General features: G+C 37.4%; 1 protein-coding gene across 3 annotated transcripts in view; it reads left to right on the forward strand.

Moving 5' to 3' along the window:
* Positions 1–23717, forward strand: part of Zc3h6 (zinc finger CCCH-type containing 6) — a 54632-nt gene extending 30915 nt beyond the window's left edge. For 2 of the 3 annotated variants that reach the window (XM_048352351.1, XM_048352352.1), the window contains exons 6-12: positions 7349–7465; positions 9017–9128; positions 12467–12576; positions 12982–13235; positions 15935–16443; positions 17438–17671; positions 21237–23717. In XM_048352351.1, coding sequence (XP_048208308.1) covers positions 7349–7465; positions 9017–9128; positions 12467–12576; positions 12982–13235; positions 15935–16443; positions 17438–17671; positions 21237–22714 — 2814 coding nt within the window. In that variant the 3' untranslated portion in view covers positions 22715–23717. The remainder of the gene's footprint in view (positions 1–7348; positions 7466–9016; positions 9129–12466; positions 12577–12981; positions 13236–15934; positions 16444–17437; positions 17672–21236) is intronic. The other variant, XM_048352353.1, reaches the window with a different exon arrangement.
* The last annotated feature ends 3896 nt before the right edge of the window (positions 23718–27613 follow it).

Genomic DNA, 27613 nt, shown 5'->3' on the forward strand with positions numbered 1-27613 from the left:
AAAAGACATTTTCCCCTACTGCAAAAAAGCAATGGAATTCTAATACCTCTAATAGCTCAGTAAGGAAGCAGTAGTGAATTAGTATACTTATTAGAATTGAAAGCATTGAAAGAGAAGAACAAGGAAAATAGTTGCTTGGAAAAATAAATGTATGTACATACCATGTTGTAGTAGCGATTTAACAAATCTATGTTGAATTGAAATCTGAACATTTACATTTCAACCTTGTAGCAACTCTATGGATTAGTATGATCTAGTTCTTGTATTTGATCTCTATTCTAGTAAGCTTTGACTGAATTGACAGAAGCAAGGGTAGTTATTTGAAGCTGCAACCTTGAGTAAAACTATACACCATAATTAATTTGAAATGGTTATTTTTTCTGATGGTTGTTTAGTGATAATGGGCAGAGATGTACTATGTACTCCTTATTTATTTATTTTTACATGAACTTCTTTCATTTATTGGCTAAGCTACTGTATGTCACCCAACAATAAGTGCTGAAGCTGGCCCTTCCCCAATTTCTTTCTTTCTTTCTTTAATTTATTTATTAATTGAATACAATTTTTTTGACAAGGTGTTGTGCAAAAAGGGTACAGTTACATAGTAGGGCAGTGTGTGCATTTCTTGTGATATCTTATGCCCTGTTTTTCTTTCCCTTCTCTAGGTCAGGTAGACATATATACAATACACAATGTATCAAGAACATATACAGCATCCACATGGCCAAGCCCAAGAAAATTCGCCTAGGGCTTTAAATGTAATGTCGATATTAGACAATATGTCGACAGTAGTCTTATATGAACGTACATACATAGCTTTTGAGCTATTGTATTCCACTGAGAGGTCAATTTTTGACCTTTATATGTTGAGTAGTTGGTTTTAGTTACATACTGTTGGGTCACTGCCCCAATCCTGTGGGAAATACCATTTGACAAGCAGTTTTTGGTTTCACAGTCCTGGTCTCTACTGTCTCTCCGTCTCCCTTTCTTAACAGTCATATATCAGGGAGATCATGCTCCTTTGTTTTCTGTGTTCTAGGCTTGTCTCGCTCAACATTATTTGTTCAACTTCTGACCATTTCCCTGCGAATAACAATATTTCACCGTTCCTAATCGCTATGTAGTATTCCATTGTGTATAGGTTATGAACTCCTTATTGAAAAAGATGTTAGAAGCTGTGATCTAAAGAAAACTCAGGGCCAGATTAAATTGGTGAAATGTAGCACATGCTGTTCTGCTTTTGGGGATTCAACATGTATGTATTAAAGGTTCTGAGGTTAAGCATAACATTATGAGGTTAGTCAATATTCATGTATTAAAGATTATGTTAGGCATAAAGAAACTACTTTGTTAGACCCATCATTTTCAAAATATGCTTGACCACAAACTCCCCCTTCCAACTTATTTATTGATCTCCTTTCCCACAGGACAACAGCTTTGATGTGTTTGTAGTTATTATTTTAGACTCTAGATGATTATTAATTTCTTTTATTTTGTTTTGTTTGCCAGTCCTGGGGCTTGCAGTCAGGGCCTGAGCACTGTCCCTGGCTTCTTTGTGCTCAAGGCTAGCACTCTGCCACTTGAGCCACAGCGCCACTTCTGGCCGTTTTCTATATATGTGGTGCTGAGGAATCGAATCCAGGGCTTCATGTATACAAAGCAAGCACTCTTGCCACTAGGCCATATTCCCAGCCCCTAGATGATTATTAATTTCTATATGCTCATATTTGTTTGTTTTTCCTCTAGAATATGCTGCTTTCCCTAACCCAAACTAATATGAGTACTTTCTAAGTGAACCTGCTCCATATATAATACTTTAAAAAGAGAAAAAGTAGCATTCAAGAAAGTGAGCAGATTACTACCTACAGTCTTCCATCTGTAAAATGAGAGTATGGTATTAATTCTTTTTTTTTTTTTTTGGCCAGTCCTGGGCCTTGGACTCAGGGCCTGAGCACTGTCCCTGGCTTCTTCCCGCTCAAGGCTAGCACTCTGCCACTTGAGCCACAGGGCCGCTTCTGGCCGTTTTCTGTATACGTGGTGCTGGGGAATCGAACCTAGGGCCTCGTGTATCCGAGGCAGGCACTCTTGCCACTAGGCTATATCCCCAGCCCCATATGGTATTAATTCTTAAGGACCCCTTTGAGCACTGTCATTTAAATGTATAGATATAGGCTATAATTTTACAAAGATTATTTATCATGTAATAGAAAAATAATGATTAAGATACATTATCAACATCAGTTTATTGGCTGTTGTGAGATATTTCTTATGACTCCAGAAACAACCAGGAAAATGCTAGAGCCTATGGAAGTAGTTCATGTTCAGGAATGATCTGTGTAGAGGAACATAAAGGCCATACTAAAGTACACAAAATGGATTTTTTCCATTCTAGTCCTTTCAGAGTCTATGAGATTCCCAGAAGACTAGGTGAATTCAGGGATACTTTCAGAACCACACTAATTTTCTTGGAAAGTCAAGGGTAGTCACAGAACAAGCAAACTTTTGTCAGATTTTAAAGACTTATTTATTCTGATGGCCATATAATTTGTATTTTTACTGTTTATAGCAGCTAAAAATTTTCTGCAAATTCACTTTCTTTTCTTAGTATTTCCTCTTCTTTCTATGCATTTTAACATTTTACAATCTTGGGCCTAGCATGTTTTCTTTCTTTCTTCTCTCTCTTTTTTTTTTGCCAGTCCTGGGCTTAGACTCAGGGCCTGAGCACTGTCCCTGGCTTCTTTTTGCTCAAGGCTAGCACTCTGCCACTTGAGCCACAGCGCCACTTCCAGCTTTTTCTGAGCAGTTTATTGGAGATAAAAGTTGGGGCTGGCTTTGAACTGTGATCCTCAGATTTTAGCCTCTTGCCTAGATAGGATGGTAGGTGTGAGCCACGAGTGCCCCACTATCTATTTTGTATTTTTGTACCTTTTTCATAATTCTTACAGTTGTGAGTGCCAAGGATACAATTTTAGTCTGCCATCTATTGCCTAACGTGTTGCCTGTGAGGCGGTGTTCTGTTTTCAGTACATTATGCTTGTGCACCCTCTTTTTTTTTTTTCTTTGCTTTGTGTGCCCTCTTACAAAATAATACAAAGTCAGTCACAGCAGAAGAATAGTTACTGAGGGCAACGTACAGGTTGCTGCTTAATACTTGCTGACAAACAGTATTGTATAGTAAAGTTGTAAATGTGACTCATTATATTTAGCATAGCATAGTTTCTCTTTCCTCATACTAGTAGCAGAAGTTGAATAATGAGGAAATTCTTTTCTTAATATATTTCTTTTTAAAATTTCAAATTTATTAGTTAATGGTAATACACGTTTTCTATTAATTTTTCCCCTTTAAGAGAGTATAAAATGTTGGGCACTGGTGGCTTATATATTTAATCCTAGCTACTCAGGAGGCCAAGACTTGAGGATCACAGTTCAAAGTCAGCCAAGGCAGGAATGTCAGTGAGACACTTATATCCAATTAACCACTAGAAAACCAGAAGTGGAGCTGTTGCTCAAAGTGGTAGAGCACTAGCTTTGAGCAAAAGAGCTCAAGGACAGCACCTAGGCCCTGAGATCATTCCCCAATGACTGACAAAAATGTATATATAGGGCTGGGAATATGGCCTAGTGGCAAAAGAGCCTGCCTCGTATACATGAAGCCCTGGGTTCAATTCCCCAGTACCACATATATGGAAAATGGCCAGAAGTGGCGCTGTGGCTCAAGTGGCAGAGTGCTAGCCTTGAGCAAAGAGAAGCCAGGGACAGTGCTCAGGCCCTGAGTCCAAGGCCCAGTACTGGCAAAAAAAATTAAAAATAAAAAAAATGTATATATAAAATAACCATCAACAAAATGTGCTAAAATGTGGAGATATATTATTTTTCTTTGCCTTTATTAACTTAAAATGTGGATCAGTAATTTATTTCATAAGGCATTATAAACATTTTCTTATATCACAGAGATACCTGTCACATGAACTTATGGCTGTATAATATTCTTAATGTATTATAATGTGTTTCATCAGCCTAGTTGTTGAGTATTTCTAGTTTTGCTATGTAACTATGGTAATTATTGTTTGAGTAAATCTTTGTATAGTTCTCTGAGAATTCCTTCAGAATAATTCTGCATAGTACAAGTTTTATGTAAAATAATATGGATGTTTTGTTTGTGTGGTACTAGGGATTGAGCCCAGGGCCTTATGCAATGATAGGTAAGCACTCCTATCACTGACTATATTCCTAAATCCCAGTATGGGTATTTTATAGGTGTTTTAAAAGAACTTACCTATCAACAATTCCTCATTGTATATTTTGTAACCTTTACTAAAACTGAGTATTACAAAATTTTAAGTTTTTAAAAATAATTTTATATATAATTTTCATGTAGTTTTACATATAGTGGGTTGTTTTTTTATTTTTAGTTTTTTTTTTTTTTTGCCAATCTTGGGGCTTGAACTCAGGGTCTAGGCACTGTCCCAAGGTTAGCTCTCTACCACTTAAGCCACACTGCTCCTTTCATTTTTTTCTATTTATGTGGTACTGAGGAATTGAACCCTGGACTTCATGCATGGTAGGCAAGCTGTCTAGCACTAATCCACATTCCTAACCCCTATGTACTGTTTTATATATAGTTTATAGTTTTATGTATAGTATTTAAAAGCACAAGAAATAAAGGCTTGGCAGCATCATTGGTGTTAAGTCCTATAATCCTAGCTAGTTGAGAGACTGATACCAATAGATCAGTGTTTGAGGCCAGCCCTGTCAGAAAAGTTCATGAAACCCCTTCTCAATCTACAACTGAGTGAAGTGGCATTCACATATTATACCCCAAGCTTAGGAGAGGGGGAGATTGTGAGGAGTGCCATTCCAGGCCAACATAGGCAGAAAAAAGTTTGTGAGACTCCGTCTCCACCAAGGAAGCTGGAGTCCCCTCAACATCAGAAAGGTTAAAAATAGGTGGATAGGAGCTCAGGTATGAATTGGGACAGGAAACAAGACTTTATCCTAATAACCAGTGACAAACATGGCTAGAAGCCTATCTCAGTGATATTGTGCCAGTCTAGCAAGCACCAGGCCCTGAGTTCTAAAACCCAGTAACAAAACAAACAAAAAGTCTGTGGTAAATTGAAGGTGTAGTATACTCAGGCTCAAGCCTACCACTGGTTTGGAAGCAAGAGCCTATCTCAAAAATAACCAGTGAACCTAGGCGAATTTCCTTTGGCGTAGGCCACGTGGCTACTGTATATGTTTTTGGTACACTGTGTATTGTATATATGTCTACCTGACCTAGGGAAGGGAAAGAAAAACAGGGTATAAGATATCATAAGAAATGGACACACTGCCTTACTATGTAACTGTACCCCTTTTGCACAACACCTTGTCAAAAAAATTTGTTTAATTAATAAATAAATTATAAAAAAGAGGGCAAATTTCATGGCATGTGAATTATATCTCAATAAAATTACTATAAACAAATTAAAAAATACCTAGTGCAACAGGGCACTGGTGGCTTATGCCTATAATCCTAGCTACTCAGGAGGCTGAGATCAGAGGATTGTGGTTTAAAGCCAGCCCAGGCAGGAAAGTCCCTGTGAGATTCTTATCTCCAATTAACCACCAGAAGTGGAGTTATGGCTCAAAGTGGTAGAGTGCTAGCCTTAAGCAAAAGAGCTCAGGGACAGTGCCCAGGCAAAAACAAAAGAAACATGAAATGAGCCCCAGCTTGACAAAGATCATGGAATGCAAATTAAGACAATATCATAAGCCATGTGTAATCTGGTACCTGTAATCTCAGCATTTGGGAGGTAGAGGCAAGAGGATCAAAGGTTTAAGGACAGCTAGAGAGTTCCAGACCATCTTTGTCTCTGGTGACTTGATTGGGTGTCAAAAACAAACTGAGGGCCTGGGAATGTAGCTTAGAGGTAGAGTGCTCGCCTAGCATGCATGAAGCCCTGGGTTCGATTCCTCAGCATCACATAAGCAGAAAAAGCTGGAAGTAGTGCTGTGGCTCAAGTGGTAGAGTGCTAGTCTTTAACAAAAAGAAGTCAGGGACAGTGATCAGGGCCTGAGTTTAAGCCCCAGGACTGGCAAAAAGCCAAACCAAAACAAAAAAAGGGAACCCAACACAAAACAAAACAAAAAAGATCGTCATGCATCCATGTTTGTTCATCTGGCGAAAATTTAAAGTCTGATGTGAGAGAAGTGCCCAGCGTACTTGGAATGTGCCCTCAGATTCCATGGATAGGAGATCGCCGTCGAATGGAATGAGATCTAGACTGTACTCGTCCCTGTGGATGAAGGAGCCCAAAACGCCCAGGTCTTTCAACTGCTGTTCATAAAGCAAGCTGCGGCGTGGCACGAACAAAATGTGCTGGCCCATGTCTCTGGCTGGCCCACGTCTGTCTTCGCTGTACAGAAAGTAACAAGTAAAATAGCTTGTGAGCTCCTTAGGGTCTGAGACGATTTTGCTTACCACTGCTTGGTACACAGCAGGCACTAAAGAAATGCTGGTGAATAGCTCAACAGCTATGTACACATGATTATATAAGATGGGGATAAGCAAAAAGAACTCCCAGAGAAGGACACAGGAGGATCCTATTGTTGTCATTATGTTTAATATTCTAGGTGAATTTTCTTTGGCGTACCTTACGTGGTTACTGTAGATGATTTTGGTACACCAGATAGTGTATGTATGCTTACCTGAACTAGGGAAGGGAAAGAAAAATGAGGGTGTAACAAGTATGACAAGAAATGTACTCACTACCTTATTATGTAACTGTACCCTCTTTGCACATCACCTTGTCAATAAAATTTAATTAAAAAAATAACCAGGGGCTGGGGATATAGCCTAGCAGCAAGAGTGCCTGCCTCGGATACACGAGGCCCTAGGTTCAATTCCCCAGCACCACATATACAGAAAACGGCCAGAAGCGGCGCTGTGGCTCAAGTGGCAGAGTGCTAGCCTTGAGCGGGAAGAAGCCAGGGACAGTGCTCAGGCCCTGAGTCCAAGGCCCAGGACTGGCCAAAAAAAAAAAAAAAAAAACAGCAAAAAACATGGCTATCTATATGTGTTGTTCAAATGGTAGAATGCTAACCTAGCAAGTGTGAGGCAGTGAGTTCAGATCTCAGTACTGCAAAATGAATAAATAAATAAGAAAAAGGCTTCTTTGGAATTGCTAGTAGCAATAAACAAGATTAAGCAGAAGTGTATCTTTCCAACTAAATCTAGAGTATTAGAATGTCCAATATTGATTGATCTTAATTACCAATTTTTACTCCTTTTCAGATCCATTTAACTGAGTGCTTTAGTATCTATTAATTTTCATGTTACATTCAAGTTGAAATTTTTTTCTTGCAGTATAGTAAACCAGGGAAAAAATGGAAGGTTATGACTCAGGAATTCATTAGCCAGCACACAGTGGAACACAAAGGAAAACAGATCTGTAAATACTTCCTGGAAGGAAGATGTATTAAGGTAAATATATGAGGGGTATTATAAGTCACTCAGACTTCCAAAATAACCTTTAAACTTTCTTTTGGGACAGTGCTTAGTTTTTTTTATTTCTCATATGGTTTAATAAAAATACTTAAAATGTATTCTGCATGAAATCCCTGAATACTAAATCTTGTTTAATTATATTCTGGGACAGTAACATAATTTGTGCAAATTAGGTTTTATTTAGCAAATATGTTAACATTTGTGGTAACTATTGCATGTTAAATAATGTTTAAAGTCCCACTAACAGAGAATGATTTAATCCTTTTTTTTTCAAATTTTTATTATCAAACTGATGTACAGAGAGGTTACAGTTTCATACATTAGGCATTGGATACATTTCTTGTACTGTTTGTTACCTCGTCCCTCATTCCCCCCTCCCTCCTCTCCCTTTCCCTTTCCCCCCATGAGGTGTTCAGTTCACTTACACCAAACAGTTTTGCAAGTATTGCTTTTGTAGTTGTTTGTCTTTTTTTACCCTGTGTCTCTAGATTTTGGTATTCCCTTTCAATTTCCTAGTTCTAATACCAGTATAGACGGTTTCCAATATACTCAGATAAGATTACAGAGATAGTGTAGATACAACCACAGGAAGGTGATACAAGAACATAATCAATAGTAGAAGCTACAGATACACATGGGACATTGAAAGTAGTTACAACTGTGATATAACAATCATTTCCATAACATGGAGTTCATTTCACTTAGCATCATCTTATATGTTCATAAGGGTATAGCTATTGGGCTCTTGTGATCCTCTGCTGTGACTTGCCTAAACCTATGCTAATTATTCCCTATAAGGGAGACCATAGAGTCCATGTTTCTTTGGGTCTGGCTCACTTCACTTAGTATAATTTTTTCCATAATGATTTAATCCTTACAGCTACTCTACAGAGTAGTTACTGTTGTTATTCCTGTTATATACAGGGCCTGAGCACTGTCCCTGGCTTCTTTTTGCTCAAGGCTAGCACTCTGCCACTTGAGCCACAGCGCCACCTCTGGCCATTTTCTATATATGTGGTGCTGGGGAATCGAACCCAGGGCTTCATGTATATGAGGCAAGCACTCTTGCCACTAGGCCATATTCCCAGCCCGTTATTCCTGTTTTATACCAAGAACTGGAATTGCTGTGGTAGTGCACCTGGATGTGATTGATGCATGCTTGTGGTATGTGGGAGGCTCCCTTGAAGCCGTGCTAATTCTGTGCCTCACTGCCTGTAGCCACATCTGCGTCAGCAGCTCTTCTAAAACATTCCAGCAGTTCTGCAGTTATTTGTTTTATTATGGGAAAATTATATAAAGTCTAGAGGTAAGGACTACAATTCACTGTGAAACATCATAGAGAAAATATAATTCCGCCTTATTTTTTCTTTCCTTTCATTACCTTTCTTTTCTTTACTTTTTCCTCCTTACCGTCCTTCTCTTTCCGTCTCTCTTTCTCTTCCTTCCTTCCTTTTTCCTGCCTGTCTGCCTGCCTCCTTCTTCCATTCCTTCTCCCCTCTCTCTTCCCCACCTTCATATTTTCTGCAGGGAGATCAGTGTAAATTTGATCATGATGCAGAGTTGGAGAAGAGAAAAGAGATCTGCAGATTTTACTTACAGGGATATTGTACCAAAGGAGAGAACTGCATTTATATGCATAATATCCTTTTTAAAAATGGGTGCTAGCCATACATGTGATGGAGATTTCTACTTTTGTTATTGCAGTACTATAGTTTGAATGTGTCCCCCTCCAAAGTTCATGTCGTGGGAACTTAATCTCCACCTTTGGAGGATGGCTTTTGGGAGGTAATTAGGAGCTGATGAAGTCGTTAAGGTGGGTGATATGATGGTATTAGTATCTCTCTAAAAAAAATGGAAGAAAGATGTGAGGCACCATGCTTGCTCGTTCTTCTCATGCGATGCCCTCCATCCTTTTGTGAAGCTGCAAAGCCATCAGATGATGGGTACACACTAGCACTGTTGGATTTCCTTGCCTCTGTAACTCAGGGCTAAATAAACTTCTTTATATTAAAAAAATATATGCTTAGCCTGAATACTGAGGTTTTAAAGCATCATTGAAGTTTTAAAATCATAAATATAACCTAGAAACGTTAGCCTGGTTTTAAATTTGAAATAACGTAATATAAGCTCAGGCTAGTCAGACCTTGTACTTCAGAAGAGCAACCTAACATTTACTCTTTTTGGAACTGAGTTATCTTTTGGAAAAAAAATTGTATAACATAAAGGAACTTTTCATTTAATGTAATCAGCTTAACATATTTTAAGAGACTGTTCATCCTGAAGTAATAGATGGAAAAATATTTCTTACGACTTATTTTGCTCAGGTTCATAAGTAATGTTATCATTGTTGAAATTATTACCACCGTTTAGAAGTATACACATTTAAATTGTAATTTTTAATCTATCCAAATAGGGATTTCATGATATACAGCATAGTGAGTGGTCCTTTTTAAAGAAAAATATACATCTTTCCATGCTAATTTCACAAATATCCAACCATTTGCTTACTAATAGAGCTTTCCCCATGGATTTTTAACTTTTAGAGCTTTCCCCATGGATTTATTATAGACAGAATGTTTTGCCTGTGTCTACTGTTTTCTGTGGCTTCCTATGTAGTCATAGATTTCTTTGTCTTTATGTCTATGTTGTCCACTGATACTTGGTAGAATATCATATTTTTTAGATAGAATTTAAAGTTTTGTCAAGTTAAAAATAATGTAAAAAAGGAAAATAAATAAATGGGAAATGAAAAACTCTTAGTTGAAATGGAAACACACAAAGGCCCATCAATTCCTTTATGACCCAGGAGCAGCATGGAAAGCTTTTCTTTTTGTAACTCAAAATCCAGAAGCAGTAAGAAAAAACATTGAGACTATGACTCCACAAATAATTTAAAATTTTTATAACAAAAGCATCTAAGCTAAATAAAAGATAAAATCTAGGAAAAAGATAAAAATGTGTACAATTTACAAAACCTATGAAGGAGTAAGTGTGTGTGTGTCTGTGTGTCTGTGTGTCTGTGTGTGTCTGTCTCCTGGGGCTTGAACTCAGGTCCTTAGTACTGTCACTGAGTTTCTTTACTCAAGGTTCGTGCTCTACCACTTGAGCCACAGCTCCACTTCCAGCTTTTTAGTGGTTAATTGGAGTGGTTAATAAGAGCCTCGCAGAATTTCCTGCCTAAGCTGGCTTAGATCCGGTTCTCAGATCTCTGTCTCCTGAGTAGCTAGGATTATAGGCATGAGCCACCAGCATCTGGTAAAAAGTAATACTCTTAATGTATGAATTCCCAAAAGTTGAGAAGAAAAAAATGAAGAGGTAAACAGATAATTCAAAGAGAAATATAAACATTCCTAGGCCAAATGGACAAATATTTAATATAATTCACAGTAAGAAGAATATAATTTAAGCAATGCTAAGAGAACATTTGAGATGTTAACAAGATGACATGCTGAGATATTCAGTGCCTTTGGTAGGGTGCAATAAGAACAGTTGCATCAATACTAATAGGAAGTATTAGCCATCAATACCTAATGTTAAAATTAACAAATAAATGACACTAAAAAGATCAAATCAATAAAAGAAACTGGAGGTATATTTAGTTATAATTTTTGGATAATATTTGGATCCTCATCTGAATAAAAGTAATAAAAATACTTTTTAAATTTATTGCATTAATTTTGTCACATTGATAATTAGAAAGACAAAAGACTCCCTGTTTGTTCATAATAGATATGGAAGTATTTACAGATCAAATGTATTTGGAATATACCTTAAAATACTTCAGTGTTGAAATGAATCATGGCAGGAATGTTGGGGTAATGTAGGTTTCACAAAATTGCCAGAAGTGAAAATTATTGAATCTACAATGAGAAATGAATCTACAGTTGTCTGTATTAGGGAGTGTATTTTAGTTCTATTTTGATATATGTTTAATAACTTTGAAACTAAAAATGTAATTTTATTCTTTAGACAAAACCTTTTGGGCTTTTTCTGTACTAAATTATGACATATGAGAGAATGCAGATATGTTTAAAAATACAATTTTTACATATTTTTTCATAAAAATGAGATTTATAATTGTGAAGATTCTATTTTTTTCTTAACATTTACATCTTTAATTCATATGGACTCTAATGTAAGACAGGTAGTAAGCACCTTGTTCTTTTCCAGCTAGTAGGCTTATTGTAATCATCCATACTCTGAGTCTATAACTTTCATTACTGGATGGTCACCTTTAACATGATATATCATGCTCCTTTACTTTCTTTGTAGATATACATCCTTGCTGCAAAATTTATTTGTTCTGAGGTGAGGAATGGTGGCTCATGCCTATAATCCTAGCTACTCAGGAGGCTGAGATTTGAGCATCGCAGTTTAGAGACAACCTGGGCCAGGAGGTCTTTGAGACTCTCATTTTCAATAAACTTACAAAAAGCCAGAAGTGGAGCTGTGGCTCAAGTGGTAGAGCACCAGCCTTGAGCAAAAGAAGCTCAGGGACAATGCTCAGGTCCTAATTTAAGTTCAAGCTCCAGGACTGGCATACACACAAGCAAATTATTTGTTCCTTATATTTTGTTTTATTGTATAAAATAAGGTATGTATTTATTTTTTGTTTTATTGTATAAGTAAGGTAACATGTTTTACAAAATTGAAATATTATAATATGTGCTATAAGATTATGACGTTTTCTTTTTGAAATAGTTTTTCCAATTTTAAGAGTAATTAAAAACTTTTGAAAGCTTCTGAATAATTACAATTCTAGTCTAAAATATAAATAATCTGATGTAATAGGAATTCCAATATGGTATGTTACAATATAGTCCTAAAAAGGTTCAATGCAGAATTGCTGACTATAGGAACATATTATAAAGCAGAACTCTAGAATTTAATCATCTGGTTGACAGTTTGTTTTTTTTTTTAGTTTTAAGAAAACTGGGCCTTGGTTTACTTGGTCTGTTCCTTAATAATTTTGTTCACATGAATTTCCCTGCAAGTTCTATCACAGTGGAGCAAAATGTTACCAAGGAGACAACTGTAAATTTTCCCATGATGATCTGACTAAAGAAACAAGGAAACTTTTAGACAAAGTAAGTAGCATTTTGTACATTGATTGTTAGGTTTGTCCTCATATTTATTTGGCTCATACCTTAGAAAGTGCATTTTATTCAATTCTGCTAAAATTGAGGATTAGTTGTTGGTTTTATTTTATTAAAATATTATACTGGAAAAGCAGAATCATTAGACCAGGAATTAGGAATATTTTGCTCTTATTCTTGTTCTGCCATTAAATGTATTAACTTAGTTTGAACATTACCCCTTGCCTCTTTGATCCTCATTTTCTTTATTTAAAATAAAATAAGGAATTAACCATCTCTGATCCACTTCATCTTCAATATTGTATTTTTCTATTAGGAAAACTACTAAAGTCTTACCAGATCTAAAGGTGAGAAAAGGAACTTACTTTGAGTTAGTAATTTCTCCAATTTTTTTAGGTATTGAATACTGATGAAGAACTTATAAATGAAGATGAAAGGGAATTAGAAGAACTTAGAAAGCGTGGTATAACTCCTCTTCCCAAACCACCTCCTGGAGTTGGGCTTTTGCCAACCCCACCTGAGCATTTTCCCTTTTCTGATCCTGAAGATGATTTTCAGACAGATCTCTCTGATGATTTCAAGAAGATTCCATCTCTCTTTGAAATAGTTGTAAAACCTACTGTGGATTTAGCACATAAAATTGGGAAAAAGTAAGTTAAAACCTGCAAAAATTGCAGCAAAACAGTTCCCTAAAATTTATATTAAGATGGCAAATTGTATTTCAAGTTAATCACTCGATCAAACTTATGCAGAGCTGGGTGCTCATGGCTTACACCTATAGTCCTAGCTCTTCAAGAGGCTGAGATCTGAGCATTGCAGTTCAAAGCCATCTTGGGCAGGGAAGTCCATGAAACCCTTATTTCCAATTAATCACCAAAAAGTTGGAAGTGGAGCTGTGGCTCAAGTGGTGGTCCATGAGCCTTGAGCAAAAATTCTAGAACAGCATCAAGTCTCTGAGTTCAAGCCCTAGGACACGCACAGGCACGCACAGACATGCACGCATTAAAGAGAAAACTTAGGCAGAGATAGCAGTTATCTGACATGCACTAAGACTTTTGCTTCCCCTTTGCCTTTTTATCTTTACTCCCTGCTGCCTGCCCTCAGTGTTTTTATCTAGAAAATCCTTGCACAGCTCCAGAAAGTTCTCAACATACTTACCTCAAAGGATGCTTTCAGGTACATGGATTTGGCATTCCTCCCACCTGATTATGAACCTGGATGTTCATTCAGATAGTGATGTCTTCAAATAGTGGTTAATGTCTCCAGTATATTTGGTTCTTTTTGAAAAGTGTTTCCTAAAGCTGTAAGAGAAAGATTACCAGGTAAGCTATATCCAGACTTTATGTCTAGTAATCACATTCCAGCCCTGCTGCCCATCTATTAGAAGTCAGCATACTTGGGCCTCTGTTATTTACTATTATTATTATTTTCTGCCAGTCATGGAGCATGAACTCAGAGCTTGGGTGCTGTCCCAAAGCTATGTTCTCAAGACTAACATTCTATAACTTGAGCCACAGCTCCAATTCCAAAATGTTTTGTCTTTGTTGGAGATAAGATTCTCCGGAACTTTCCTTCCTGGACTGTCTTTGAACTGTGATCCTCAGATCTCAGCCTCCTGAGTAGTAGGATTACAGGTGTGAGCCACAGGTGGCTAGCTTGATTATCCTTTTTTGATTATTCTTTTGTTGTTTGTTTTGAAAAGTACCTGCCCTTGCACTTGATCAAGGCCTGGGTGCTGTCCTTGAGATTTGGGGCTCAAGACTCACACTCAGACACTTGGGCCACAGCTCTACTTCTGGCTTTTTGGAAATAAGAGACTCTCAGACTTTCCTGTCTGGCTTTGAGCCATGCACTGTAGCTAGGATTACAGGTGTGAGCCACAAGCTCTATTGATTCCAACGAGGTCTTGGCAGATGAGGAACAAGAAATCTGTAGTAAATATTGCAATGCAAACCATTTTCCTATTTTTTTTCTTTTACTTTTCTATTAAAATTAGGAAGAAAGGTAGATGTGGCATATGTGTCTATAATCTTAGCACTTGAGAATCTGATGCAGGATGGCCTTGAGTTCATGGCCTGCCTGAACTACGTAATAAACAACAATAAAAAGTTAATGTATATCAAATCTAGTCAGTGAAATAAAAAAAATTATAGGAAGTGGCGCTGTGGCTCAAGTGGTAGAGCACTAGCCCTCAGCATAAAGAGCTCAGGGACAGCGCCCAGGCCAGGAGTTCAAACCCCAGGACAGACACACAAAAAAAAAGTTACAAAGAAAATGAAAACTTGTGGGTGGGGATGGGAGGTAAAAAATGGGAGAATGTGAGGGAAGGGTGACATTGTCGCACTGTGACTGTAACCCCCTCTGTACATCACCTTTATAATAGCAATTAAATTTTATATAAAGATCTAAAGAATAGAAATGGAAAGGTAGGCATAGTGGCTATGATCCCAGCATATGGGAGGCTAAGGCAGGAGGCTGAGATCTGAGAAGCTTGATTCAAAATCAGCCTTGGCAGGAAAGTCTTTGAGACTCTTTTCTCCAATTAACCACCAGAAAACTGAAAGCAGCACTGTGGCTCAAAGTAGCCTTGAGCAAAAGAGCTCAGAGACAGCGCCCAGGCCCTGAGTTCAAGCCCCACGACCGACCAGAAATAAAGTCTGGGAAAACAATCAAATTTTCTTTGCATGATGGAATAGAGGTTAATTTCATTTATCTTTTTAAGTCATATTTGTCTTATCTTTAAGTAGTTATACAAAGAAGTTACCATTCAACAAATCAGTTTATGAATACAATGCATCTTGACTGATGTCACTTCTTCATTCTCTCCATTCTATTTTTATTTATGATCTTTGTGGTTTTCTATACTTTCTAAATATCTGTAATGAGTAAGTTTTAGAATCCCTGGGCAATGAGTTTTTATAGCAATGAGAGCTGAGCACCCATGGCTTAATCTGTAATCCTAGCAATTTGGGATGCTGTGGTTTGAGGGTCAGAGTTCAAAGTCAGCGCAGGCAGGAAAGTCTATGAGATTCTTATCTCCATTTAACCACCAAAAAGCTGGAAGTGGAACTGCAGCTCAAGTGATAGAATGGTAGCCTTGAGCAGGGACAGCTCCCAAGCTCTGAGTTCAAGCCTCAGGACTGACACCAAAAAAAAAAAAAAAAAAAAAAAAAAAAAAAAAGGAAGAAAAAACTACAGCTAAAATGAAAGTAAGAGGGAAAAATCATTTTTTAAAAACCTATTATGTATTCAGTTATAAAAATAGTATTTACCCAATAATCTGTTTAGAAGTGCAACATTCTTGGTTTTCTGTTTTCTTTGAACTAAGAAATACTCTTTCTGTCCACAGGCCACCAGCGTTTTATAACAGTGCCTCTCCACCAGGACCACAGTTTCAAGGAAGCAGTCCACATACCCAACATATCTATAGTTCTGGGGCAAGTCCAGGTTCTGGACCCAGTATGTCTGGAGAATGCAGTAGTCCTGTGATGCACCCAGGCTCTCCTGGACATCACCCATGTGCAGAAGCTCCCGGTGCTGCAGTGTCACAGAGCCCACCGTTGCCACCTGGTCCTCCTGAAATTGTAAGCCCTCACAGTCAAGCTGGAGGTCTTCAGGCAGATGCTTCTTTGACACCACAGAGTATGGGTGGAACTTACCACTCCCCGGGCTTTCTGGGACATGGAATGAAAGTACCCAGAGAGAATCCCTGCTCTCCAGGTTCTTCATACCAGCAGATCCCCGGGGAAATGCAGCTCAGCACCGACTATGACTCCCTACAGAACTCAGCTGAGTTTTATGATAATTACTATTTACAACATGATGTCCATAACTTTCAGCCACTCCATAACTCTGGTGGTAAGTTTACCTTGTAAAATAATTCACTTCTAATTTTAAATTACTTTAGCACTGCTTTTCATTAAAAGCATGATAACAATGTGTTGTTATCATGTGCCAGTTCTGGGGCTTGAGCTCAGAACTTAGGCTATCCCTGTACCACTTGAGCCACAGCTCTACCTTCCCACTTTTTGCTTGTTAATTGGAGCTACGAGTCTCATGAATTTTCCTCCCTGGGCTGGCTTCAAACTAATCCTCAGATCTCAGCCCTCCTGAGTAGCTAGGATTGCAGGTGTGAGCCACTGGTACCTGGAGGAATGAATGTCTTAAATAAAGCTAAACCAGACCAACTAGACTTTGTAACCTACAGAAGAAGAATAAAATGTGGTTGTTATAAGTAATGTCATTTGACCATTTTTTTTCTACAATTAATGTGTACCACGAAGTCTTCAGTGTATTTGTATCTATGAATAAAACATATTTGTACCTTTATGACATACAACTGTCATGGTAGAACATAGAAGATAAATAAGCATAATAAAAACTGTATGCAGGGCTGGGAACGTGGCCTAGTGGTAAAGTGCTCGCTGCATATACATGAAGCCCTGGGTTCGATTCCTCAGCACCACATACATAGAAAAAGCCAGAAGTGGCGCTGTGGCTCAAATGGTAGAGTGCTAGCTTTGAGCAAAAAGAAGCCGGGACAGTGCTCAGGCTCTGAGTTCAAGCCCCAGGACTGGCAAAAAAAACAAGAACAACAAAACCTATGCAAATAAAGTATGATAATAAAAAACTAAAATGTTATGAAATTGAAACATTGAAGTACATTATCAATTTTTTCTTAACAATAGAAACATAATTTTAGATAATGTTTGCAATAATTGTAATTTAGATTATTATAAACACTTAAAATTACATAACAAGTTGAGAAGTCAGTGGTAATTAAAGTTTCAGTTCTTATACTTTGGTGGAGTTTGTGCTCACTCAGTATCTGTCTTTTCTATTATGTGTGCAGATGGCATGTGGCATGAGGAATTTGCCCAAGAGCAGCTGCCCATTGGTCAGGATTCACCTACCCTTGAGAATGAGCCTGACACTAGCAGTAACATGACAGCCCATGGCCCTCTGCCTGTTCCAGGGCTCCTTCCTGCAGTACAGAGAGCTCTATTTGCTCGACTTACTCAAAGGTATCAGGAAGACGAAGAACCAGCTAGCACCCAGTCTCAAAGAACACCAAGCAAGGAAGAAGGTGAGTCAGATGTTTAATAACATCCTACCTATTTCAGTAAGTTAAAATGTGAAAATGAGTTCCTCTAACTATTTTATTTCCACTCAACCTTATAATCTCCGTTTGAGATCACTTGTGGTTTCAGTAGTAAGTAATTTTAAAATGTTCTTTTCACTCAGTGACTAGATCTGAAGCTGGAATTTGACCTACATGAACAGATTTACAAGCAATTAGGCCTTTGCTTCTTATCTTTTTGTGAGTATTGAGGTTTGAACTCAGGGCCACATGTTTGCTAGACAGGCACCTAACCCTTTTTACTCCTAGTGATTTTAGAGTCTCTTGCTTATGTCAGGGACTGTGATCCTATTTGTACTTTCTATGTAAATGGGATGATGACAGGTGCTTATCACAGTTGCCCAGTTTTTTTTTGTTTTGTTTTTTCAGTTGGGCAAAGGGAGGTCTCTCAGACTTTGTGCCCTGGCTAACTAAACTCACCTTGATCATCCTGATCTCCATTTCCCAAGAGTCTAGGATTATAGGCATGAGCCACAGTGCCTGGCTGAGCTTTTTCTATTTTTAGGAAGAAAGGGAAATGAGACAGAAAAAGAATACTTCCAGTTGGGAATTTCCAGTTCTGTCCCTATTTTAGAATGAATTAGTTACTAGAGAAAATTTAATGCACAAAGTGGTATATTTCTGCTACATTATTAGGAAATACTATTCTTTTAGGGGAGCAGTGCTAAGATTTTGAATTCAGGGCCCTGCCCTTACTGGTCAGATGCCCTCCACTTGAGCCATACTGCTCTGTCTCGTTTGTGCTTTAGTTTTTTGGATAGGGTCTCATGGTTTTGAGGGTCACGAGTTGGTCTTGGACCATGCTTCTCCTATATATGCCTCTCGGTGGCTGTGATTACAGGTACACACCAAATTTCCTGGCTTATTGGTTGAAATGAGATCTTTTTGTGTAAGCTGGCTTTAAATCATGATCCTTCTAATCGCTACCTCCTGAGTATCCAGGAGTTACAAGCATGTATACCACATTCAACCCAAGAAATGTCGTTCTTAATATGAAAAGATTTTGTAAAAGAATTAAAGGTTACCTTAATTTTTTTGTTGTTGTTGTTATGGGGCTTGAACTCTGGGCCTGAGCGCTGTTGGGCTTTTGTGTTCAAGAGTAGCACTCATCACTTTGAGCCACAGCACCACTTCTGATTATCTGGTGGTTAACTGGAGATGAGAGTCTTAAGGACTTTCCTGCTTGGGCTGTCTTTGAACTGGTATCCTAGAATCTCATCCTCCTAATTAGGATTACAGATGTGAGCCACCAGTGCCCGGTTCCTTAAATTTTTTTTTTATCTTGGTAAGTATACAGCTATTAGTAGCCAAGGATGAGAAAAGTTTAATACATTCACTTCTTTGTGTGCATTACCAAGTTGGTATGTTTTGTTAACATGACTATTTGCATGAAATTAGCTAACACTAGATAGCTACAACCTATTTATAGGGACATTATATTTTACTTTTCATTTTATTTATTTATTTATTTTTGCCAGTCCTGGGCCTTGGACTCAGGGCCTGAGCTCTGTCCCTGGCTTCTTTTGCTCAAGGCTAGCACTCTGCCACTTGAGCCACAGCGCAACCTCTGGCCTTTTCTGTGTATGTGGTGCTGAGGAATCGAACCCAGGGCTTCATGTATAGGAGGCAAGCACTCTTGCCACTAGGCCATATTCCCAGCCCTATAACTCTTAATGTTAGGATTTTTTTTTTTTTTGCCAGTCCTGGGGCTTGAACTCAGGGCCTGAGCACTGTCTCTGGCTTCTTTTTTGCTCAAGGCTCTGCCAACTTGAGCCACAGCGCCACTTCTGGCCTTTTCTGTATATGTGATGCTGAGGAATTGAACCCAGGGCTTCATGTATGCGAGGCAAGCACTCTTTCCACTAGGCCATATTCGCAGCCCAATGTTAGGAATTTTTATCCCTCTTTAATATCTTTTTTAATTTGGCTATCTCCTACTTTAAAATTTTCTAAATTTATATTTGTTCCAAAAAGGATACAAGACTGCTTATAAAATATATTGATATGAGAATTAAATAAGAACAGCAGAGGAAAATACTGTGAAAGTTAAACTTCTGCATAGAAATAGTTAAAATAACTGTACTGGGTAAAAGTGAATAACAAATTGACTCTAGACTTATTGTCTAAGAAGAAGAGATCAGATGCCTAGAAGTAGCATGTTTTGGCACTGATATCTGAGTAAAAGTATTTTGCTTTCATAATATATATAGTTTTAAACCATATCCTACCTACCTAAATACCATTACTTGTTTTATAAGCACTGTTTTGTTAAAAAAAAAAAAAAAGAATCCTGTGAGCAATAAGATTAGGTAAAAATTAAAATGTTTAGGATATCTGCTACTGTATTCTAGAATGGATATAGGTATATATTATCTCTGTGCATTATCTATATATCTATATATGCTATGTTCTGAATGAATATGAAGAACAGATCCTTTGAGGACAGTTCAGAACCATCCTATAGTGTGCTTTAATGGAAAAGAAAGAGAATCACCCCCCTAAAGCGCCAGTTTGTAATATCTTCTACTCTACCAGACAGAAGAGCTCTGATAGCCAGTCTTCCTAAAATTACATACAACATGGGCTGGAGGCATGGCTTGAGGAGGGGTGGAGATTCTATCTGTTCACCAAACATGAAACGCTGAGTTCAAAACCCACACACCACAAAAAATAATACACTTGGGTAAAATAATGTTTAGGAGTAATGCTCAAAGTGTTCTCATGAAGCTGAAGACTATAAATTTTATGGTGTTAGTTTTATTGTTTTTAGTTCACACATCTAAAAATCTAATGAAGTATAAATAAAATCTCCAAGCTGTCCCTCATTTTTATTGTTTCCTAAACAGTCCTTTCTTTGTGATTTGTTTTCTTTTCAATCCTTTGCTGACCTGATAAATTCAGGGCTATGCAGATCAAAGATTGCTTGAAGAGATCCAAAAATATTTTTTTTTTTTTTTTTTTTTTGGCCAGTCCTGGGCCTTGGACTCAGGGCCTGAGCACTGTCCCTGGCTTCTTCCCGCTCAAGGCTAGCACTCTGCCACTTGAGCCACAGCGCCGCTTCTGGCCGTTTTCTGTATATGTGGTGCTGGGGAATCGAACCTAGGGCCTCGTGTATCCGAGGCAGGCACTCTTGCCACTAGGCTATATCCCCAGCCCCAAAAATATTTTACAATACTTTTCCACAAGTATTTTCCCTTCTCCTTGACACTGTCATACATACCACAAACACTTCTGACTTACCTTTGTTCAAATGTAATGAAAGGTCCTTATTTTTTCTCAACTGGAATGATGCCTACAAACTTCAGTAATTTACCTCTTTCTTTATAATGTGTAATAACTAAAGAATTACCTCACTATCTTTCATCTTGTTCAGTTTTGAACCCTGCCATTTTAATAATAGATTTTCTGACGTTACACTACAGTTATCTCAGAAATAATATGTGTTATGTTAATTAAGGCCAAATATGAATGCTTCACTCTTTATCATAAGGATTTTTTTTCTTACATTTAGATGATACAGTTAACTGGTATTCCAGTAGTGAAGAAGAAGAAGGAAGCAGTGTCAAATCAATACTGAAAACATTACAGAAACAAACAGGAGTGTTAAGGAATCAACAGCAACCTTCTACTGAACATAGCACTCCTACTGATCCAAGACTTGCTAAAGAGAAAAGGAAAGGAAATCAGGTGGTTGACCCTAGACTTAGGACTATTCCAAGGCAAGACATTAGAAAACCTTCTGAATCTGTCCCGGTGGATCTTAGACTTTCGTGGGATCCCAGAAAATTAAGAGGAAGTGGAAGTAGTCAAGTTGGCTCTGTAGTTAGGGGAACAAAGTTTGATTTACACCATTCAAGTGCTAGTGCTAATATCAAACACAAAAGAGGAGATGATGATGATGAAGAAACAGAAAGAGAACTGAGAGAAAAAGCTTTCTTAATACCTTTAGATTCTTCACCTGGTGTAATACTCCAGGATCCAAGGTCACAATTGAGACAGTTCAGTCACATTAAAATGGACATTATCCTAACCAAACCCAACTTTGCAAAACACATTGTGTGGGCGCCAGAAGATTTACTTCCAGTACCTTTACCTAAGCCTGATCCCGTATCTTCAATCAATTTACCTCTGCCCCCTCTTATAGCTGACCAGAGGCTCAATAGGTTGTGGAATAAAAAAGATGATCTTCATCAAAACACAGTGCCCACTGATCCAAAATTAACAGCCAAGGCCAAAATTAATCCAACAAACAGAGATGCTTACCTCGAACAATTTGGAGACTTACATAGTTCAGGAAGTAAATTAGGAGATCCTAGGCTACAAAAGAATTTTGATCCTAGGCTTCACAGACTGTCCAGTACGGAGTCCTATCAAGCAGCTGTGAAGGAATCACATACATCAAAGAGTACACCTCATTTAGCCAGATCAAACCCTGGTTCATCACAGCCACTGGGAACAGTTCCTACCAGCACCAGTCCTGAGGCTGTGCCTCCGTATGCCCCTAAACTCTCATCCTCAGCTGGCCTTCCCCCGGGAACTCCGACTTCAGTTCTTGGCGGTATTAGTTTATATGACCCTAGAGAGCAAGGTTTGTCATCTCCACCAGAGCTAGCAGCAGTTTCTGTAGGAGAAAATTTAGAGAACCAGAAAAGTGGTTTAAAAAACAGTGACAAAAATGAGCCTTCTCCTCCTGGAGAAGTCCTCCCACAGAAGAACACTCCAGATGCAGAAGTCACTGGTGAGGGGCCAGCTGACACGCAGGCAGATAGTGTCAGGAGTTCCAACAAGGGTCAGGTCTCAGCAGTGCACAGTCTTCCCATTCAGACCCTAGCAGGCTTGATCCGACCCCCATACGGTGACCCAAGGCAGGCGAAGCAGCCCGGACAGGTGAGCCCGATACCAGATCATGACCCCAGTAGAGAAACAGATGACAAATCTCTAAAAGAGGTTTTTAAAACGTTTGACCCAACTGCTTCACCATTTTGTTAGCGCTCATGTAATTAAGCAGTTCTTTTCACTCTTGTGATTTTTTGCAGTCCTCTGCTGTTTTGTAACTGGTTTACCTCTATAGTTTATTTATTTTTAAATTATAAACACTTTTCAGCTGCTAGTATCAGAACCACATGAAATTATATCCTCTAAAGTCTGTGGTATTTTATATAATATTTTTATAACTTTAAGAGACTGTAGTAATTGACATAGAATTGCATATCATGTTAGTAAAGTACTTTTATTGTAAATAAACCACCAGAACTCAGCACTCTGCCTGAACTTATGCCAGTTGTCTTTCATAATCAATGTTTAGATAAATGATTACCACTTTTATATGGTTGTTTAGTTTTAAGCAATATGATATATATTACTTTTGAGAAACAGTATTTTGACTAGGATCCTCTCTCTATTTGTCAGCATAGAACTGATTAGTATGTTATGCCAGCTGCTAACTAAATTGTAAAATGAAGTGTAAAACAATTTAAAATCTTAATTAGCATAGCAATTCATGGTTAAGGGCATCACTTTTATTAGTATTGGCAATATTATTGTGTATATGAAGCATTTGAATGTCATATCTTTTTAAAGTATTGTATACTGTATCATAGATGTTGGAGATATATGAATAGGATGTTTTGCTAAGGTGAAATATTCCCAAATTCTCTAACATAACTTTTTAAATTTAATTTTTCCTATCAAATAACAATGAATTATGGCTGTATTACATTGTGATGTTCATGTATTTCAATGTTTTTGTCTTTCGTGGCATAATTTATATTATTTTTCAAATAATGTAGCTACAGTAATTGTGTTCATCATGATATTGGCAATTTTTAACAAAAATTTCAAAAGAATTAGTGAGTCTGAAGTGATTATTACATTGATAATGTGTCTTAAACGGTCTGTATTCTTTTCTTAAACAGCAAGAAAGCACTGAGATGGCAGGTATAGTTAACTGTATGCAGCTACCAATAAAGAATCTCTTTCAGATTTCACCTGACTAGTGTTCTATAACAGAAGGAATTACTTGGTGTCTTAATATTTAATGTCCTTATAGCTTAAACATATAAATTGAGGGGCTGGGAATACGGCCTAGTGGCGAGTGCTTGCCTTGTATACATGAAGCCCTGGATTCAATTGCCCAGCACCACATATATAGAAAATGGCCAGAGGTGGCGCTGTGGCTCAAGTGGCAGAGTGCTAGCCTTGAGCAAAAAGAAGCCAGGGACAGTGCTCAGACCCTGAGTCCAAGGCCCAGGACTGGCAAAAATAAAAAAAATATATATATATACATATATATTGATTAGAAATTGTATTTTATTAAAAATAACTTGTATTTGTCTTTATGTATTTATTTCAGTATATAAAATAATGGTAGAATTTTATACACATATAATAGAAGGTATTACACTGATACACATGTGTTGAACTGCAAAGTATATGACTGCTGGTAACAACTCCAATAAGTAACCTGGAAAGCAGAATTTCATTATAAAACATAAAGTAGGTAATAAAATTAATCCTTGTATAAAAAATCTACCCTTGCGAAGTAATTTTAAAAACATACAGCAAAATATTTTTGCATCTATTTGTTGCCTGAAGTAATTCTGTAAAACATTTGCAGGTAAAGAGATAAGCTATCGGGGCTGGGAATATGGCCTAGTAGCAAGAGTGCTTGCCTCATATACATGAAGCCCTGGGTTCGATTCCTCAGCACCACATAAACAGAAAAAGCCAGAAGTGGCGCTGTGGCTCAAGTGGCAGAGTGCTAGCCTTGAGCAAAAAGAAGCCAGGGACAGTGCTCAGGCCCTGAGTTCAAGGCCCAGGACTGCCCCCCCCCAAAAGAAGCTATCATAGAAAGTATTTTTGATTTAGTGTCCAAATTATCTTTATTTTTAATTGAAAGTCAATAAAATAGATTAAAATGATAGAAAAATATTTTACAAAGTAGTATGCTTTTCCTTTATCAGGATAAAAATCATTAAAATTGATGAATTTTAGTAAATTGAAATTTCAGCCAATCTCAAGTTCCATTTGTGTATTTTTATCAATGTATTTTATCATAGAGCTTAAGCAGGTTGCTTATATTTTAAATATTATACTAAAAAAAGGTAAAAACTCAAACTCTTAGCAAAAGTCGTGTATGTGTGTGTGCCCGTGTGTGTGTGTGTGTGTGTGTGCGCGTGTGTGCGCGCACGCGCGCGCTCATAGGTCTGGAGTTTGAAGTCAGGGCACAGATACTGTCCCTAAGCTTTTGTTGCTCATGCTAGTACTCTGCCACTGGAACCACAGCTCTACTTCTGGCTCTTTGGTAGTTAATTGGAGGTAAAGAGTCTCACAAACTTTCCTGCGCAGGATGACTTTGAACTGCAATCCTCAGATCTTAGCTTCCTAAATTGCTAGGGCACTGGCTCAGAGGTTCGTTGTTGTTGTTGTTTTTAATACTAAAAAAGACTTTAGGGCTGGGGATATGGCCTAGTGGCAAGAGTGCTTGCCTCATATACATGAAGCTCTGGGTTCAATTACCCTGCACCACATATACAGAAAATGGCCCGAAGTGGGGCTGTGGCCCAAGTGGTAGAGTGCTAGCCTTGAGCAAAAAGAAGCCAGGGACAGTGCTCAGGCCCTGAGTCCAAGGCCCAGGACTGGCCAAAAAAAAAAAAAAAAAAAGACTTTAAAAAGATTAATTACAAAGCAATGTTTAAAGGTTATTAATGCAAATTATTCAGTATTTCTTTGTACTATATATTCTAGTATTGTCAAGGCTATTTTATAAGAAAATTTAGTGTTTCAAACTTGACAAAATATTTTATGTGAAAGTGTTTATGTTTCATGATTGTTATTTACCATATAGTTTTAAAATTGAGACCATATATTGGTATATGTCAAATCCTATTGATATAGATATTTTAATATTCTTTTTTTTTCATTATTTTCTCATAAAAAATTAACAAATGCCTGTTCCTCCAGTGAAAATGTTCTTTAAAATAGATTGGTGTTTTCAGAATCCATGGAATTTGGGGCTGGGAATATGGCCTTGTGGCAAGAGTGCTTGCTTTGTATACATGAAGCCCTGGGTTCGATTCCTCAGCACCACATATACAGAAAATGGCCAGAAGTGGCACTGTGGCTCAAGTGGTAGAGTGCCAGCCTTGAGCAAAAAAGAAGCCAAGGATAGTGCTCAGGCCCTGAGTCAAGGTCCCCAGGACTGGCAAAAAACAAACAGAATCCATGGAATTTGACTTATATTTTCATACTGAAAAGTAAGTTATATCCTTACTTTTAGAAGCTATACATTTAGAAATAATAGAAGTAACTTGTGTCTTGAAAGAATTGAATAGGCCCATCAATCGAAATGTCATTTAACCAACAATTGCACACTGTCTAAACAATTGGATCTGTTTCTTTATGGACTCTTCCCTTCCCCCAGCCCAAAGCTCCAAATCTTGAATCAGGCTGTAGTTAAAGCAGCCTTAATTGTGAAATGATGTCTGCTTAGGTTTCTGTTTCTCTTAACTTGCCATGGAACTTAATTGTAATATTCCTTGCTAATCCTACTAATTTTAAGAGCAGGGGAATAGTTGGTTAGTAGAGATACTTTGTGTACATTGAACTAATTGCTGGAGAAAATTCAAGAGCTAGAAATTTAAAGGCTGTCTTGGTTCTGAGTTGATCTCTATTCAGTGTATGTATTTCAATATCTAGTTTCTTACCTGTGAAATGGGAATGATTTGATTATAATTTTCCCATAGGGAAGGAATTATTCTGTAAAGAATTTGTAAATATAAAATCACTTTGTAACTTCCATAAAATCTATATATTAAGTTGTACAAACTACAAAATAACTTGATATGATTTGTGTAGCTTATTGTTTTTATGAACTTTTGATGTTGTACACTAAAGTCTGACTGTAGAATTGCCTAAGAAGTACTTTCAGAGAATATTAACCCATCAAGTTAACAATGTCCTTGAATATTGGCATATCAGAAAGACAGAAAGGTGTATAGACTTGTATCTTTTCAAGATCTAACTTTTCTGCCTCTTTTTTATATAGGTTGTATATTGTTTAAGGGTTAAATTCTGTAACAGTCCATGTTGTATGGTGTGTTTGCTTACATCATAGCATGTGTAAGCAGAGCAGCTAACTCAGATGAATATAAGAAACAACAGGTATGTTAACTCCTACACCTTAATATATATTCCTGCAGACATGTGCCACCAGGGTATTTCCTGGTGATTGATTGCTTGGTAAAAGGAATTATTTTCCTTTGGCTACAGGCAACTAGAAATTTAAAAGTTCTAGCCACCTAGATATGAGGTCTTAGAATGGCTGTCAGAATCTTTCCATTTACACAGTGCAGAATGTAATAGTAGAATTGTCTTCTCTGTGCTCACATCCTGCTGTATCTTAGAGGACTAGTCTGTAGTCAAACAGTCCAATTATAGGGCCCAGGTAAGCCTTTATGGTCTTTCTGTAAATATCTAAAAAGAAGAGTAATAATGTGTTCAGATATTATTTGGTATAGTTCTTGATATGATCAGAACTAAGTATGCATTATAAAAACCATAATAGTTAAAGTAAGAATTTAAGAAATTGAATCTTAGGCCAGACAAGTTTAAGTATCTTAAGTTGTTTCACCTATTAGGATTTAGCATTTATGTAATGCTTTTCCTTGTGCAGTTTAATGTTATTTTTCAAAACCAATGTCAGTGACCATCAATTGCTATATTGCTGGGAGTTGGTATTTGAATGTGTTATTTATCAGTGGTATCTGAAGACAAACTTGCATTTCTATGAAGGATACAGAGACTTAGGACTTTTGTTAATGCCAACATAATATTTAGAATTTTTAATTTTTAAACAAATAAAATGCATATTTAAAACCATATGTTTTG

The sequence above is a fragment of the Perognathus longimembris genome, chromosome 8 (genome assembly GCF_023159225.1).
Source record: "Perognathus longimembris pacificus isolate PPM17 chromosome 8, ASM2315922v1, whole genome shotgun sequence".
Classification (NCBI taxonomy): Eukaryota; Metazoa; Chordata; class Mammalia; order Rodentia; family Heteromyidae; genus Perognathus; species Perognathus longimembris.